Here is a 15,246-nt window from a genome sequence, read left to right as displayed (position 1 = left end):
TTTTTATTATCTTAATGCAATTTATGACATAGTGTTACCCAGATGGTACTATGTGGTCGTTCATTATCAGCAAAGTTATCAGCTTCTCAGCTAGTCGACCTTTAATTGAGAATAAACATGAATATTTTCGTTTTATACATTCATGATTTAAAATGTACAATTGGAAATGCAATTTACACGTAATTTGTGTGTAATTGGTTGAAATCTTATACTTTACCATCAATACCGTCAATACCATCAATCGATAACAAATGTAATTATTTCATTATTCTCCGTGACAGCATGATAAGAATCTTTCTTAGTTCTTATTGTCATCAAGCTTGACATTTCGCAAATGTAAAACGTTAAACAACGTTTATTGCATAGTATACAACAACAATGTACATTTGTATGTCATATATGTATTTTGTGTATAGATAACAGCAAAGAGAAAATTTTGTATACTAATAGTATTGTAGTTTATAATTTTATATCTAATAAAATAACGTAAAAACTTTTTAAGTGTTACAGTAAAATATAATGTAATGAAAAGTTAGTAACAATATGTTACAAAACCTAACATAAATTGTATTGAAATCTATATTGTTTCAGCAAAATATTATGATACAGGTATATTATAAAAAAAATATATTAACAAGATGGCAGAGAAAACAATAGTGGGAGGCGTTCCGATTGAATGTTTAACCGGAGAACCTGCAATTATTTGGTCTGGTTGGCGTATATTAGGGGACAGAGAACTTGTTAGAGAAGCCTCCGCAAAGGGCACTCACATTAATCTTGCTTATAAATGTCTAGCTTATAGAAGAAGATGTTCTATCGAAGATGCTCAGCATTATTTCAACAAAGAAGTTGAAACTTGGATTATAGAACTTCTAAAGAAACATCAAATTTACAGGGCCTCTCATATTTTAAATAATATGGTATATCAAATTTTAAGTACTGACAAGCAATATATTATTCTTTACATTAATGTAGTTTTTTTATAGGATAAAAATCCAATGGAATATGTATTTAAAGTTTGTGTAAACTGCAAGGATTTTACATTAAGAAATTATTTATCGGAATATCTAATAAGTGTTGCACACTTTGAAAATAAATATATAGATTCATGGAATATAATAAAAAGTATTGTAGAATTTGAACAAAAATATATGTAAGTTTCTTCATAAATAATCAGTTTAAATAGACCAAAAGGTAAGAAATACCATTTGTTTAGGGTTGAAGATGGCTTGAGCTCTTCTTTATGTATAGAGGATATTATAAAATTACCAGAAGATATAAAACAAGCATTATGTACTGAATTATATTTTTCTATAACTGAACAATCTCTTTTGAAAAATGTAACTAATATTGTGCTATGGGATTATTTACTGTCAAATAATAAAATCGAACTAATGAGATTTTGGATTGACATTTACTATGGCAATGATACAATAGAAGAAATAAACGAAATTAATGAAGAATACAAGTCGTTGTTTCGTACTTTGGATATAGTACCAGATATGATTGAAGCTATTGATTCTTCAGATGCCAGTACTCTTATTAAAGATCTAGCAAAAAATCATTTATGTAGGTAAGTCCATATAAAATACATTTGTTATGAAATATATTTAAATATTTAAATATTTATTTATTAATATTTAATATATAGGTATGGCGTATTTGTAGAGAGAGAACAACGTGATGTGAAATTATTACTAGCACGTATATTTGCCAGTGCAATGACAATAGCAGAATTTAATACAATATTATCATATAAATCTTGTAATATTAATAAAACTGAATTTATGAAGAAAATTGACAAAGAATTGTGTCTTGCACATTGCTTGAGTGAAACAAGTACTCAGGAAGATGAAACCAAGATCATTGAATTGTATGATGTATTGACAAAAATGTGTGAAAATCAAGAACCGTTACAAGATATATTAACAGAAGGAATTTTTAAAACAATTTACTATCTTTCTGATGATGTAACCGAATATTTGAAGCAAAATTATTTGATAGTTTTAGTATTGATATTTTCATACCAATCTAGAGAAAGTGCAATATGCAATCAAGATAAAGGCACAGTACTAAAAGAAATTACTCTAAAAAGTATATTTACAAGTAAAAATCCTTTGCAATTATGCAACTATGATATTTCGAATGAAGTTCTTCAGAATACATTAAAACAAGTGCCAATTCTTGAATCCATCATAAAAAAAGAACCAAAGAACAAAGTTACAATGTATGAATTATTAGATGGTTACAAAAATTTAAACGTTAAACAATTATATAAGTGGCGTTTTAATAATGAACCAATGCCTAATTTTTCTAATGAAACTCTTGTTAAAAAATATGGATATACAGAAGATTTAACATATAAATACTATTTGAAAGAAGCCCGTCCTAATATGGCTATATTTAGCTTAAAACATTCCCAAGGAAAACTAATTGGAAATGTTTCTTCTAGAAGGTAAAGAAGAATTATATATTAATTCATGTATTTATGTATTTCAGAATATATTATGCACATTTATACTACACTTATAGGAAATATAAAGCGGCTCTGTACGCGCATAGTCTTGCCTTACGAAATTTAGAGAAACCCGAAATTTTACATACTTGTATTTCTTTCATGGAAATATTAGGTATCGATTCAGAAAATTTAAGGCTGCATATAACCGTGGCAAATTATATTTATAAACAGATTAATATTCCTATTGGTAATTATGTTCATTGAATATTTATTAGAATTAGTAATCATAGATCTCCAATATATTTTTTAATTGACAGGAAATTTACTAGAAAATATAATATACAAAAATGAAAATGATTTAAAGACTGTAATGTCTTATCTTGAAAGTAGTTTTCAAACAAGTTGTACTGAAAGTCCAATTAATGATAGTCAAGAGTTCGTAAATGTATTAAAAATATGGGATGTTATTGTACGATTTGCAGCAGCACACAACTTTGCTTTCCCAATCAGCTTTTTAAAATTTTTAGCAAGTAAAAATCACTGGTTTGAATTTGTATTAGTTTGTCACATCTTTAATTATCCCCTGAACCAGGTAATAATTTTGAATTTTAATTAATTTATACAAGACTTCTGAAATTAAAAGAAAAATATGCTCTTCATTGCTTTTAGATATTGGAAAATATAGAACATTTTGAAAACACAATTCTCAGAGAACATTTATTAACTTGTTTGAGTAATATTCAACTCACTAAATCTCAATTAGCTGTATGTAATGAACAAAAGATAAAATCACGAGATGTTAGACAATCATTATATTACAAAATTGGAGTTAAACAAAGTGTAAGTAGTAAATGTCATATATTTAAAACATATTTTATTAAATACTATACTATATCGTTATTAAATAGGTATCACCCAATTATGATTCACCAGTCTCAGCAGATTTAGCAAGCACTTATGATTCTCATAATATAAATGAATATACTGTAAATGATAACATTTGTTCTCCAAATGATGATTTGTGGTTGATTATATTGAAATGTCTCCAAAGCCCAGATCCACCTGGTGCTTTAATCAATTCATCCCGGTTAACTTCAAAGCCTTTCCTTATAGTTTTAGCATCCTGTTATGAGGTATTTTATATATTAATAATTTCATATTTTTCTCAACTATAAAATTTTCCAGAACATACCATGCTTTTCTTATCGAATATCTTTTTTAGCCATCTTCAATTGCAGCATATTGTTATTCATGGATGGTAATATCCACCACAGATAAAGAAATTCTTTCTAATTATGAAGAATGTTTAAAACAACAAGTATGGACAGCTAATCAAGTTTATAACTTATTAGATCAAATGGTAACATATGGATATATTACTATCGTTAGTAAAGCTTACAAAATTTTTATGCCTGTAAGTATACTTTACCTTTATATGAATATCCTGTTTTATCTTATTTTCCTAATACAGTTTGATTGTAGGAAAGTCTCTTCAATTTATTTTTTGACTTTCTCATAGAATGTGTAATTTATGGTGATTTTAAAAGTTGCCAACAAAAATTATTGGATTTTAAAGCACAATGTGTAGATCTCAAATGTAATGTATGTATCAAGCACTATTTCAATATTTAACAATTACGTGAAATAATATGAGAATTATGTATTTTTTAGGAAGCTATAGATTGGAATTGCTCAGATACCACATACTTGAATAATTTATACTGGATTGCAATTGTTACAATTAAATGCCTTATTGCAACACTCGCTTATGGTCTAAGAAGTACACATCTCCAAATAAAATTTCTCGAAATTTTGATAAAATGTAACTTTTATAAGAATTTTCCAGGTACTGCTATCTTGTATGAATTATTATTTCAATAATTAATAATGAAAATCAGACATAAACTAATTTCTTTGTTAATTACAGATTTCGTTCCAATCTTTCCATTTTTGCTACAAGTTATAAAAATTCTTCAAAAAACAAATGTCTCATTAAATTTTGCGGCATTTACGGTATCAGACAATGTATATAATTTTGATACAGAAATTCATAGGTGCATTAATGATTTAATAAGAACTGAAGATTATACTAATGCATTAAAATTATCAAATGTAGCGGGATTTAATTCGTCTGAAATAATCTTAGCTCAGGTATTATCTTATTTTTTATATAAGTACAAGTTTTCATCATTAATATTTTAATTATTAATACTTTTAGTGCCGAAGTAAATTTAAATATTATATACAAAAAAATGAGAAAATTGAAGATAATTTTTGGAACGAGTGTGCATTAAATTTTAAAAAATATAACATTTCATATGAAAAAGCAGCAGAATTTTTTGTTGAGCATGCTGAAAAAGTTACTTCTCATAAAGAAAGGTATGTGATATTTTTTATCTAGAGACATCAATGACATATGGATTTAATCAAATATGAAATATATGTTTTAACAGATATGAAATATTAAAACTAGCTTTTGAAACCTTAAAGAATATTGAAACAGAGCAACAAGATATTGATGTCCTTGAAACAGCAATGTGGAAATCATGTATGTTAGCAGGTCCTGAAAATGTGCAATTAGATGATGGACCTTATATCTTCAATAAACTAAAAACAGAATTGTTATCAGGACTAAATGAATTGAAATTTGGCTATACCTTAAGTAACATACAAGAGAAAAATGCAATTGAAAGTTTAATTAATACATTAATTGACTTAGGTAAACTGGATACAGCATTAAGAATAAGTACAATTTTTAATTACAAACATAAGGTAAATTTCATTAAACCTTTATTAATAAATATGTATTAACTGTTTTAATTATAATTGTAGGATTTACAAATTCTGATGTTATGTTTGAGTTTAGCAGAAGGGGAAATTTCACCAAATGATTTAAATATTGAACAACAAAGTCTTCTGAAAGAAGTAAATAAGAATAAACAACAAAAATACAATGCCTTAAAGAATCGTGGTTTACAAAGATTTTCTTCAGCTTCTTCATGTATGTCTAATTTATACTCTCATCGCAACAAATTATTAACTAGCACATATTTATAACAAAACTTTGATTACAGTGATCACTTCAATCAGTACTGAAATGAATAAACTAAAACATGAAGATGTTCATGGAATACAAATGGAGTGTTTATCAATTTTAGAAAAATTATTTAATATCCTGGAACATGGAGTAGACATATGTCTTCGCATTGTATTATGTTATAAATTAGCCATGCAACTGGAAAAAAGTTATCAGTTCTTGTTAATGTTAAACAATCCAATTGAATTTTTACAAGAAATTACAGAAAGTGATAGTATTAAAAATAAATCTGAAATTATTAATGATATAGTTATTGCATACAAAATAAACAATGATGATGTTGCAACATTTTTGGCTGAAAATATCACTCTAAATATTAATCGTGCAGTAGAAGGTATGTAATGATATTGTAAATTTATACACGGTTGTAAAATGTTTGCTTTTGTAGATGGATATGAAAATAACGTTTGCTTGTGGGGATATTCCTTAAATACAAATTTTCGTGTTATTATGGAACTATGCAATGATGTTTCACTCCTTGGTTGGAAACTCTTAAAAACGGCAAATAAATTGCTTGGACATTCTCATGGCGAAAAAACAAGCGGTACTATACTAAAATATAATTATCATTACATTCCTATAATAACTGAATTTATTATTAAAACCTTTTCTATTGTTTAGCATTTATTCTGAAGACGATTGCAGAATTATTAATACGTGCTCATGATTGTTTTACAACTTCCTGCAATATGGAAGGGATAGCATCAGTATTATGTAAATGTCAAATTTTCGCAAATGTTTTGCAGAATCTTAAGTATTGGACATTACTAGTACGTTATTTTACAAAAATTAAATAAACAAAATTTTATACACTGTGCTTAAAAAATATATAATATCAAACAATTTTAGGTACGTCTTGTAACAGGTGTTGGTCGTTTCACAGAAATGAATTATGTATTTCAAATTTTAAAAGAAAATGATCAATTTGAATTTTTACTTGGAAAAGGATTAAATAAGGTTTCTTTACGCTTCTTATTTTTCTAAATACATATATAAATACCATATACAATATTATATTAAACATGTTATAGGTAATAGGGCTAGAAACAGCAATTTTGGAATTCCTGAAGCGTCATTGTCCTGAAAATAAAGAACTTTTTACTCTGGTAGCTTTACATTTTCGATTATATCATGAACTAGCACATATGTGGAAAAATGAAGCGGAAGATATAATTAATACGATAATATCAGATGCTACAAAAGATCTTATGAAATTGCAAAGTACTGTTCAACATGAAAAAAAATTCATCAAAACTGAAAATATTCTGAAACAGTTACACTTAGCTGTTACTAATTATACTCACGCAACAGAATACTATTTACAGGTAAAACATTATCTAGATTATTTGCATAAATAAAAATTTATAATATGAATATGTTATAGGCTAATAAATTAAATCTTGCTAATCAATGTTCTGATCAAGTACAATTAGTTGCTCTCCAACTTTCACTTTTTAATACTGTGTCTTATAATCAACAAGTAATCTGTATACTTAATTTAAAACCTGGAGATATCGATAAAGTATTATGTCATAACTTAAGCTTCTGTCAAGCTTTTGTTGTCATTCATGCATATAATCATCACGTAGATTGGGCTAATCTGATTTATAGCCATTGTATATTAAATGGAGAAACAAAATATTTGAAAGATTTTATAGCAGTAAATAAGCTCACCCCTAGTCTTGTAAGAAATTGTGTACGCAGGCAAGTTAATTATTGCTTTAAAGAAATAATTTATTTTTGGACATTTCTTTCCATTTTAATCATTATTAACTTTATTATAGGTACAGACTGGAAAAAAGCATTACTCATACTATGACAGATAACATGAAAATATTAATTTCTGAATTGTCAGATGTGGAGTGTAAATATGTATTAGCCAGTCAACTGGGATTTAAAGGTATTGTAGAAACAATGCTCAATAATCCTATGATAGGTGCATATCTAAAAGACACTGTATGGAAAAAAGGATATAATGCTATTTAAATATTTTCTTTAAATTATACATTTCCTATAAACATTCATAAACGTTGTAACATCCAAAGTGTATATGTATGTTTTTATTACTGTTTTTGAATAAATAAATGTTTTTATATATTTATATCGTCACCAAATTTCTTTATTTTTTCAACTCAGAATATATAGGGTGACCCCACTGTGTATAAACTTTTAATTATACTCAAAAACAACAGAATTATTTATTGAGCTTCATATTTCTAATGTGCAATTTAATGTGTATAATGTAAAATTTAAGACAATAATCATGGATAAAAATATATGTTGTAAAAAAATCTTATGGGACAGTCAAACAGAAAAAGCGGCAGTTCTTAAATTGGACATATATATAAAAAAACACGAACAAAAATTCGGAAAAATATTATTCCAAAAAATGTTGTCACGAAAACAATTAAAATTACTAAGACTTATGCATAAATTAATGAGAGCTATCGAGAAAGCAGAGATTGATAAACAACAAGGTACAATTTTATAATATTTTCAGATATTATTTTAAAATTTCATTATTTTTTTTAGCATTTCAATTGCTAAAGGCATCTAACGATGCAATAAAAACAACGATTTCTACATTTCAAGATTCAATGAAACGATACAAAGAAAGCGTGAAAACGGAATTTGCAAAACTCGATTGTTTAAGTACAAATCGACTTTTAAGTATTAATTGTACATATACATAATTTATCAATGTTGAACAAGTATATTATAAGATACCTAAAAGTAAAATATTTTTTTAACTATTATTATTTTAATTATTATCTATCATTTTAATTTATTTAAATGAAAGATACTGGAACAATATAATTAAATAAAATTTATTATGAATCAATACAACATTAGCATTTTATGCATATTACAGTATTATTGCTTTTTATTTCAAAAGTGTCATTAATTCAAATAAAATTGAAAGAGAACTACTTCAATTCTAAGAAGACTATGTTGTAAATATATATCTACATATTTCATAAAATGTAAGTATATTTTTACAAATGATACACAAAATATTTATTTAAGATTTATTTCGTTGAGATAGATATAAGATATCAATATAATATATAATACGTCAATTCATATTACGAAAAAAATGATGATATGGATTTATGATTCTTGTGAGAATTTAAAATATTTGCATTTAATCGACGTTTAATAGAATTGGTATCTACATCACTTGTATTTTCCTTCCTTTTTATATTTGTAGTATGTAATACTGAATTATTTAAGTTCCATTGCAGACTTTCAGCCACATGAAAATCGCAATGTTCCTGATATTTTAATATAGGTATCATTTGATAACATTTTAAACATTGTTTAGAAGGAACTTCAATTGAGTTACATGAGTTTTTTTTAATTAGGAAACTAGAAATATCATTATCTTTTCTTCCTTTCGAAGTGTTGGTTTTAAATTTATTTTTTCCCTTCATTTTCGCTAAAGTTTCTTTTGAAATATCCTTTTTATTTTTTGTTTTCATATATAATTTTGCTTTTTCTTGTAAATATGAAGGTAACAATACAACTACAGTAGGATCAATATTACTCAAATCAGGAAATATTTCTTCTAGTTGTATTATATCTTGTTCGTTAATCATTTTGTTATTTTCATTTAATTTTATATTTGAAGAAATTGGCCCATTTTCCATTTCACTGTTTGTATACATTTTATCACTATTCGCCTTTGTATTCAAATCCAATTTTTCGTCAAAATTACTTTTCTCGTTTTTTACACTATCTTCATTTACATTTTCAAACTCAATATCTATATTTACATTGTCGTTTAACTCAATCAACCTAATATCATTTACATGTGCATCTTTCAAATTACTTTCTTTTGGGTTGAAAACATTCATAAAAAATGATTCCTTAAAATCATTTTGATGTAAGGGATCATTCAAATTAAAACAATTTGCCTTCTTTTCATAAAATGTTATTTTATTTCCTTCATTTAATGAATTGATTAAATTATTTAATCTTCTGGAAGTAGGAGACCAATCTGTTTTGATATTACAACTTTGTTCACCTAATTGTGGACTTATTGTAGAACATTTTTTCTCAACATGTTTTAGTTTATTACTTGATGCATTGTTAATTTCATCACTATTAGAATCTACATTGATAATTTTATCGACATCTAAATCACTTTTTATTTTCTTAGTAGTATCTTCTACTGAATATATACTTTCTACTTTCGTATTTTCTGTTTGTGCATCTATTTTCTTATGAGGCTCTGATTCGTTTGATTTAAAAAAATTCCGAAAATTGCCGCTACCTTTAGCTGGTATAAATTTACCAGCTGATATACCTAAATATGCAATTGGACATTGTGTTGACTTAGATATGATTTGTACACAACGAATTGCCATATTTCCTGGTTTATATGAATTTAAGGTACATGAACGTGATTGTGATACTGTAGCCTTATTTTGATAATACTGATAACATATTGTCATTAACGTTGCTCGTCGCTCATTTTCTTCAAGATCTTGTTCAAGACGTTCACAAACTTCTGCTGATAATTCACCAGCCCAATGTTCTAACTGTAAACAAAATATTATGTAAAGAAATAATTCACAATTTTCCTATGTACAAATTTTATTATGTACTTTACCACATCTAATGAGACAATAGCTTGTTTTCCTGGGAACTTTTTACATGCTCCAATTGATTTTGATACTAATCGTATATTAACAGGTTCATTGTCTATTCCTCGAGCAATATTGTATAACCATGACCTAAATGAATATATTAATATAACATAGTCTCAAAGTAATGTTTTTATACATTATTATTTTCAGCGAAATTATGAGTTCATAAATATACCCTGTTTTTTCATCGAATCGTTTTTGTAAATATTGCAGTGAATACTGCACTAAATCACCCATAACATTACAATTGAGAGATTCAACAACGACATCTCCAAACTTCCCACCAAGATTTCTAACTTTTTTGATTGGCAATGTCGAATACAGAGTTGATACTGCAGCTGCAGGTAATATTGTTTGTCGATTTGGTTTATGCAATCCACATGCCAACTTAGCTAATATCTAAACATATACAATATTACTTTTTTTAATTAATTAGGTAATAAAATAGATGGTACACCTTTTTACCTTGTTTCCTGCAATACCAGCAGAACATCTAAATCCTGTTTTATCAAATATGTCAGCTCTTATTTCTTCAACTATAAGTCCCGCTATTGCAAGTTTTTGTGCTTCTATGTCTTCAAGATTCTCGAAAACGTTCATTATCCAAGTTTCTGTGCCTTTACTTCTCTCTTCTAAATCCATACCATATAAAGGCCCATATCATATAACAACATTATATACAAATTTATTTATAGTCATAAAAGTTTATAGTAATTTTTTCTTACCTTCATCATTTTTTCCAACTTCTGAATATCCTACTACAAAAGTATTTGAAAGCTGTGTCACTAAATGATTCAAAGAAATAGAATATGTAGACATCCTTTTACAAACCAAGTCAGTAATATCTAAATATGCTTCATCCACACTAGCACGTTCTATTATATTGCAATGTTTCTTTATAACATTAATAACTTCACGACCAGCACTTCTATATCTATACAAACATTTGTAATTCACCCACATTGTGTGTGTGTAAAAAATATTAAATGCATAATTTTTTGATATACCTTGATGTATCAGCTTTTCCACGAAGGCATGGTACACTAGCTAAAACAACATCTGGACATTTTTCTTTTGCCTCTTCACCTCTCATGTGTCTTGTAACACCATATTCCCTTGCTTCATAATTAACAGCAATTATCCTATTTAAAAAATATTAGCAATATTTAGAATCTCTCTCTAATCTATCTACTTAAGTTATTTAAGTATAATTTATGTTATCTGAAATATTTTACCCTCCTAATTTCCACTGATTGTATTGTACAACTGCAAGTGGTTTTCCAGCATATTCTGGTTGAAGTTTTGTTTCAACTTGGCAAAAAAAGCAATCCATGTCTATTAAAACGACAACTCTATCATTGCTTGAGTTTGCCATTATAAAATAAATTTGATCTATTAATTAAAATTATTTACAATTATAGGTTAAAAACATTAGTATAATACGACGTTATTCATCTAGTATTCATTAAAATGGAAGTTTAAATTATATATATTTGCAAAAACATCGTTATCGTTTTAGTATTTTAAAAATAGGTTACAGGTATAAAACTTTTACATATAATCAAATTAGTACAAAGTTAAAAGAAAAACAATCGCAATTTGACACAGTCTCAAATTCAAATTTGTAACTAGATCATTGTTCTTAAATTCACATTATTTTGTAAGGATGGATTATAAGAAGTAGTCATCTTTGTTTTGAACTGGTGTACGCCTGTGGCTCTCTCTACCGTGAATATTTTGTATGATAATAGGGTTAATTCTTGCGCCGCGAATTTAACTGTACAGCAACATAGCCGAGGCAACGAACAAAAGCTATTTAACAAATTTATTGATTAATGACAAAATTATTTCTCAGTAACAACTGTGATTACTTTCGAATTTCATATTTACTTTCGTTACCATGGTAAAGTGCTTTGCCAAAGCATAAATCGCTCGCTTTCTAATATTGTAAACTCCAATCAAAATAAAATTTATTAGCATTAGTTAATAAGAGTTTGTCTTATTGGATAACAAATTAATCATAGATTATCATGTAAATTCAAGTAGATAAATGAGCTACTCTGCGACTCAAAATTAAAGAATCGTTAGAACCGTCACGCTGAGCTCAGCGTCTCAATAAATTTCATTACAGCATAAATCTTGTTAAAGTTGTCAATCTATTATAAATATTTAGTTTTAAATATAACTAGTCTTAAACATAAATTTAAACATCGAATTTGTTTCAAAATTGTTTGAAGTTGTAACGCGTACAGAATTCCAGTGCAGTACTCCACTGGCTGCAATCACGCTAAATTCCCCAAATCTTGGAAAGGTCACGCAACATCTTTAATTTACGATATGTCATTAGTAATTTTATGTATAATCAATAAGCATAAATTATGTTTGCACAGAAAAGGGAAATATATATTAATACAATAAATACGAAAATATATATATTGCTGCAATGAATATTAATATTCATAAATTAAGATCTGAAATTACATGTTGGTTTTAAGTATTTTTAGAACACATAGTAGCTTATATTCTATGAATGTAGCATTAAGTATTACATTTACGAACGTAAAATACTTTACGATTATTGAAAATGTATATGTATACATCATAGAGGTTACAGATACATGTCAAGTTTTGGAACACCTTGACTCCTGCAAATACAACATACAATAAACGCGTTTATTTTTTCAAAGTTTTATTCTCTGATTTATTTATACACAATTTGCGTAAGGTGAAGTACTACACTTTGTGACAATGCCAAGTAAAAAGAAAAAATATAATGCACGTTTTCCAGCAGTGAGTATTAAAATACTCTGTATAGTTTGGAGAAGTTTTTCACAAAAATGCACTTCATATATAAATTACATGTTTATAATTTGAATAAAAACAATGTATTTTACTTGTAATCTCATTTAAATGATAAAGAAATATATAATTAAAAAGACCATATACATATTAATTTTTAATTATATGACTAACCTATTTTTACAAATGTATTTAGGGCAGAATAAAAAAAATTATGCAAACTGATGAAGAAATTGGAAAAGTTGCACAACCAGTGCCGATTATAATTTATATCCTTTTTAAATTAATAATAAGAATAATAATTTTAATGCCAACATAAGCCAATATAAGAATTATTGTTGTTTACATCGTAGATCTTTAAGCCGTTAATGATATATTTTTATTTTGAAAGTAAATTCCTTAACTATTTGTATACCTAGAACATTGGAACTGTTTGTACATTCATTACTTACAAAATCCATGGAAATTACAAATGCTAAAAATGCCAAAACTTTGAGTCCTTCTCATATGTAGGATTTTTTTTAAATTAATTGAGTTAAAATTAATTCAGTACTTGGCTTTAACTGATTTGTTGATCTCTTTGTAGGAAACAATGTATTTTATCAGAGAACCGTTTTGATTTTTTAAAAGATTTAGTAAATTCTTTACCAGATGTATCAGGACCTGATGAGGAAGTACCTACACCACCTCTAACACCTGCTCCAATGAATACAAATGTATCAAATACATCAACTTATTTACCTACAATACAACAGCCAGATACAGGGTAAGTATTAAATAACTTACTTGGTATTTGTAAATTTTAAATATATTATTATATTTTTATAGATTTTCAAAGCAGGAGATGGGATTAACTACTAAAGTAAAGAAAGAAAATGAAAATGAAGAAAACAGTGATGGAACTGGAATATATAATCCAGGTACTCGTAATGAAATGGTAAAAAATACTGTACCTCAAGTTCCAGAATTTCAAATGTCTGTGCCTCCATCGTTTCAAATTAGTCAACCTAATTTTTATACAGAAGTTAAACCTATGAATTTAAGTACAAATACATCAAGTGTAAATACAAATAATCAACCAACATCTAATTTTACTCATACTGCAACTTTGGATGAAGATTATGATACATAGTTATTCGCAAAATTTTAGAAATACGAATTTAAAATTAAATTAAAACAATAATTGAAGTATGCGATCATATAATGTTACCAAATTTTATTCAGGCAATTTATAATTTACATTATATGAACAGTTTTGTTACTTATATATATTTACTTCACTAATCATAAATTTTTATATTTTTGTATTTGTTCTGTTAAATTATAAATTTTATTCAGACTAGTTAAAACTACATATTTCCTATTTAAAAATGTTTTGTACGAGTCGATTATCGTAAAACACTCATATTTTAAGTACTTTATATTCATGTATACACATCTATAATAAGTAACAATATTTGGATTTACACAGTTACTGTGTATTCCAAATATGTATGCATTAAAGATAATCTAGATACAGTTCTCCTCTGTTTATACATTTATAAATATATGTTGTACATTTATGTAGGTACAAATACATTTACTTATTAAGAATGTAGGTATTTAGGCTTGCATTTTATAATTGGCAAAATTTTCTACTTGTACCTCATTTAGTTTATATCTTAGAATATTTGTGATTTGCAACATTATGTATGCAATAATAAGCTTTATAACTAAGACTTTTTACCTGCATAAAAATAAATTTGTATAAGGAAGAGGTAGTGTCATACACATATTAAGGAATATATTTAGAAAGATATCTTAAATATATTAACAATACTTAAGAGAATTGATTTTAAAAGAGTGGCATTGACAAATATTTCACAATATATTTATGTAATTATATACTTATTTGAACATACATACGTTGCAAAGTTATATATTAAACATGATGACTGAAACTATTAAATTTCTCAATAGTTCAATATATGCACAACAATTAGATAAGAATAGACTATTAAATTCTATAAAAACTCAATTGTGATATTATTTTATTTATATGAAGCAAATTACACTTTGGTCATTCATTGAACAAATATATTAATTTTTGAAATTTCTTACAAAAAGACATTATCATGAGGTGTTTAAACATGTAAATAATTAAACTTTAATTACGTATTTTAAATCTAGAAAATGTTTTCTTAGTAAAATAGAATAAAATAATTGTAAATATCTTTATACAAAATACAAAATCTGGAAAT

The 15,246-nt window shown here is 26.4% G+C and overlaps 4 protein-coding genes across 8 annotated transcripts; 3 read left to right on the top strand and 1 right to left on the bottom strand.

Annotated features, from left to right (window-relative positions):
- The first annotated feature begins 283 nt into the window (after positions 1–283).
- On the top strand, positions 284–7,656 carry LOC117234695 (spatacsin). 5 transcript variants are annotated; one of them, XM_033496175.1, is made up of 23 exons: positions 284–380; positions 592–920; positions 987–1,153; positions 1,217–1,573; positions 1,652–2,455; positions 2,533–2,705; positions 2,776–3,050; positions 3,128–3,298; positions 3,367–3,591; positions 3,681–3,872; positions 3,941–4,060; positions 4,130–4,304; positions 4,386–4,609; positions 4,677–4,837; positions 4,912–5,230; positions 5,291–5,459; positions 5,533–5,889; positions 5,944–6,099; positions 6,177–6,325; positions 6,405–6,512; positions 6,587–6,880; positions 6,940–7,259; positions 7,340–7,656. In XM_033496175.1, the coding sequence occupies exons 2-23, from the start codon at positions 639–641 to the stop codon at positions 7,539–7,541; spliced, it is 5,400 nt and encodes a 1,799-aa protein (XP_033352066.1). In that variant the 5' UTR covers positions 284–380; positions 592–638; the 3' UTR covers positions 7,542–7,656. The 5 variants fall into 5 exon arrangements, with proteins under 5 accessions (XP_033352066.1, XP_033352064.1, XP_033352063.1 ...); XM_033496173.1 differs by having other exon boundaries at positions 343–521; XM_033496172.1 differs by having other exon boundaries at positions 343–531.
- A 57-nt stretch (positions 7,657–7,713) lies between these two features.
- LOC117234697 lies at positions 7,714–8,310 on the top strand. The gene is made up of 2 exons (XM_033496177.1): positions 7,714–8,032; positions 8,088–8,310. Exons 1-2 carry the CDS (start codon positions 7,819–7,821, stop codon positions 8,246–8,248), a joined length of 375 nt encoding a protein of 124 aa, XP_033352068.1. The 5' UTR covers positions 7,714–7,818; the 3' UTR covers positions 8,249–8,310.
- A 57-nt stretch (positions 8,311–8,367) lies between these two features.
- On the bottom strand, positions 8,368–11,809 carry LOC117234729 (DNA polymerase eta). The gene is made up of 7 exons (XM_033496222.1): positions 11,443–11,809; positions 11,215–11,349; positions 10,933–11,141; positions 10,673–10,839; positions 10,383–10,606; positions 10,171–10,294; positions 8,368–10,099 (listed from the first exon to the last, which is right to left on the bottom strand). Exons 1-7 carry the CDS (start codon positions 11,580–11,582, stop codon positions 8,642–8,644), a joined length of 2,457 nt encoding a protein of 818 aa, XP_033352113.1. The 5' UTR covers positions 11,583–11,809; the 3' UTR covers positions 8,368–8,641.
- Positions 11,810–12,735: 926 nt separating this feature from the next.
- On the top strand, positions 12,736–15,098 carry LOC117234732 (dr1-associated corepressor). Its single transcript, XM_033496225.1, has 5 exons — positions 12,736–12,997; positions 13,203–13,275; positions 13,422–13,515; positions 13,593–13,772; positions 13,835–15,098. Exons 1-5 carry the CDS (start codon positions 12,956–12,958, stop codon positions 14,136–14,138), a joined length of 693 nt encoding a protein of 230 aa, XP_033352116.1. The 5' UTR covers positions 12,736–12,955; the 3' UTR covers positions 14,139–15,098.
- Positions 15,099–15,246: the final 148 nt, after the last annotated feature.

This window comes from Bombus vosnesenskii, unplaced genomic scaffold, assembly GCF_011952255.1.
Source record: "Bombus vosnesenskii isolate JDL3184/JDL3185 unplaced genomic scaffold, Bvos_JDL3184-5_v1.1 scf7180000013308, whole genome shotgun sequence".
Taxonomy (NCBI): domain Eukaryota; kingdom Metazoa; phylum Arthropoda; class Insecta; order Hymenoptera; family Apidae; genus Bombus; species Bombus vosnesenskii.
This window is presented reverse-complemented; position numbering and strand designations above follow the sequence as displayed.

Excerpts from the sequence above, each read along its gene's own strand:
- LOC117234695 (XM_033496175.1), top strand. The coding sequence starts at position 639 with ATGGCAGAGAAAACAATAGTGGGAGGCGTTCCGATTGAATGTTTAACC. Across the intron at positions 2,456-2,532 it reads GGAAATGTTTCTTCTAGAAG|GAAATATAAAGCGGCTCTGT; the intron begins GTAAAGAAGAAT and ends CTACACTTATAG. Across the intron at positions 4,610-4,676 it reads CTGAAATAATCTTAGCTCAG|TGCCGAAGTAAATTTAAATA; the intron begins GTATTATCTTAT and ends TAATACTTTTAG.
- LOC117234697 (XM_033496177.1), top strand. The coding sequence starts at position 7,819 with ATGGATAAAAATATATGTTGTAAAAAAATCTTATGGGACAGTCAAACA. Across the intron at positions 8,033-8,087 it reads AGAGATTGATAAACAACAAG|CATTTCAATTGCTAAAGGCA; the intron begins GTACAATTTTAT and ends TATTTTTTTTAG.
- LOC117234729 (XM_033496222.1), bottom strand. The coding sequence starts at position 11,582 with ATGGCAAACTCAAGCAATGATAGAGTTGTCGTTTTAATAGACATGGAT. Across the intron at positions 11,142-11,214 it reads GGAAAAGCTGATACATCAAG|ATATAGAAGTGCTGGTCGTG; the intron begins GTATATCAAAAA and ends ATGTTTGTATAG. Across the intron at positions 10,100-10,170 it reads CTATTGTCTCATTAGATGTG|TTAGAACATTGGGCTGGTGA; the intron begins GTAAAGTACATA and ends TTTTGTTTACAG.
- LOC117234732 (XM_033496225.1), top strand. The coding sequence starts at position 12,956 with ATGCCAAGTAAAAAGAAAAAATATAATGCACGTTTTCCAGCA. Across the intron at positions 13,516-13,592 it reads ACTTTGAGTCCTTCTCATAT|GAAACAATGTATTTTATCAG; the intron begins GTAGGATTTTTT and ends ATCTCTTTGTAG. Across the intron at positions 13,773-13,834 it reads ATACAACAGCCAGATACAGG|ATTTTCAAAGCAGGAGATGG; the intron begins GTAAGTATTAAA and ends ATATTTTTATAG.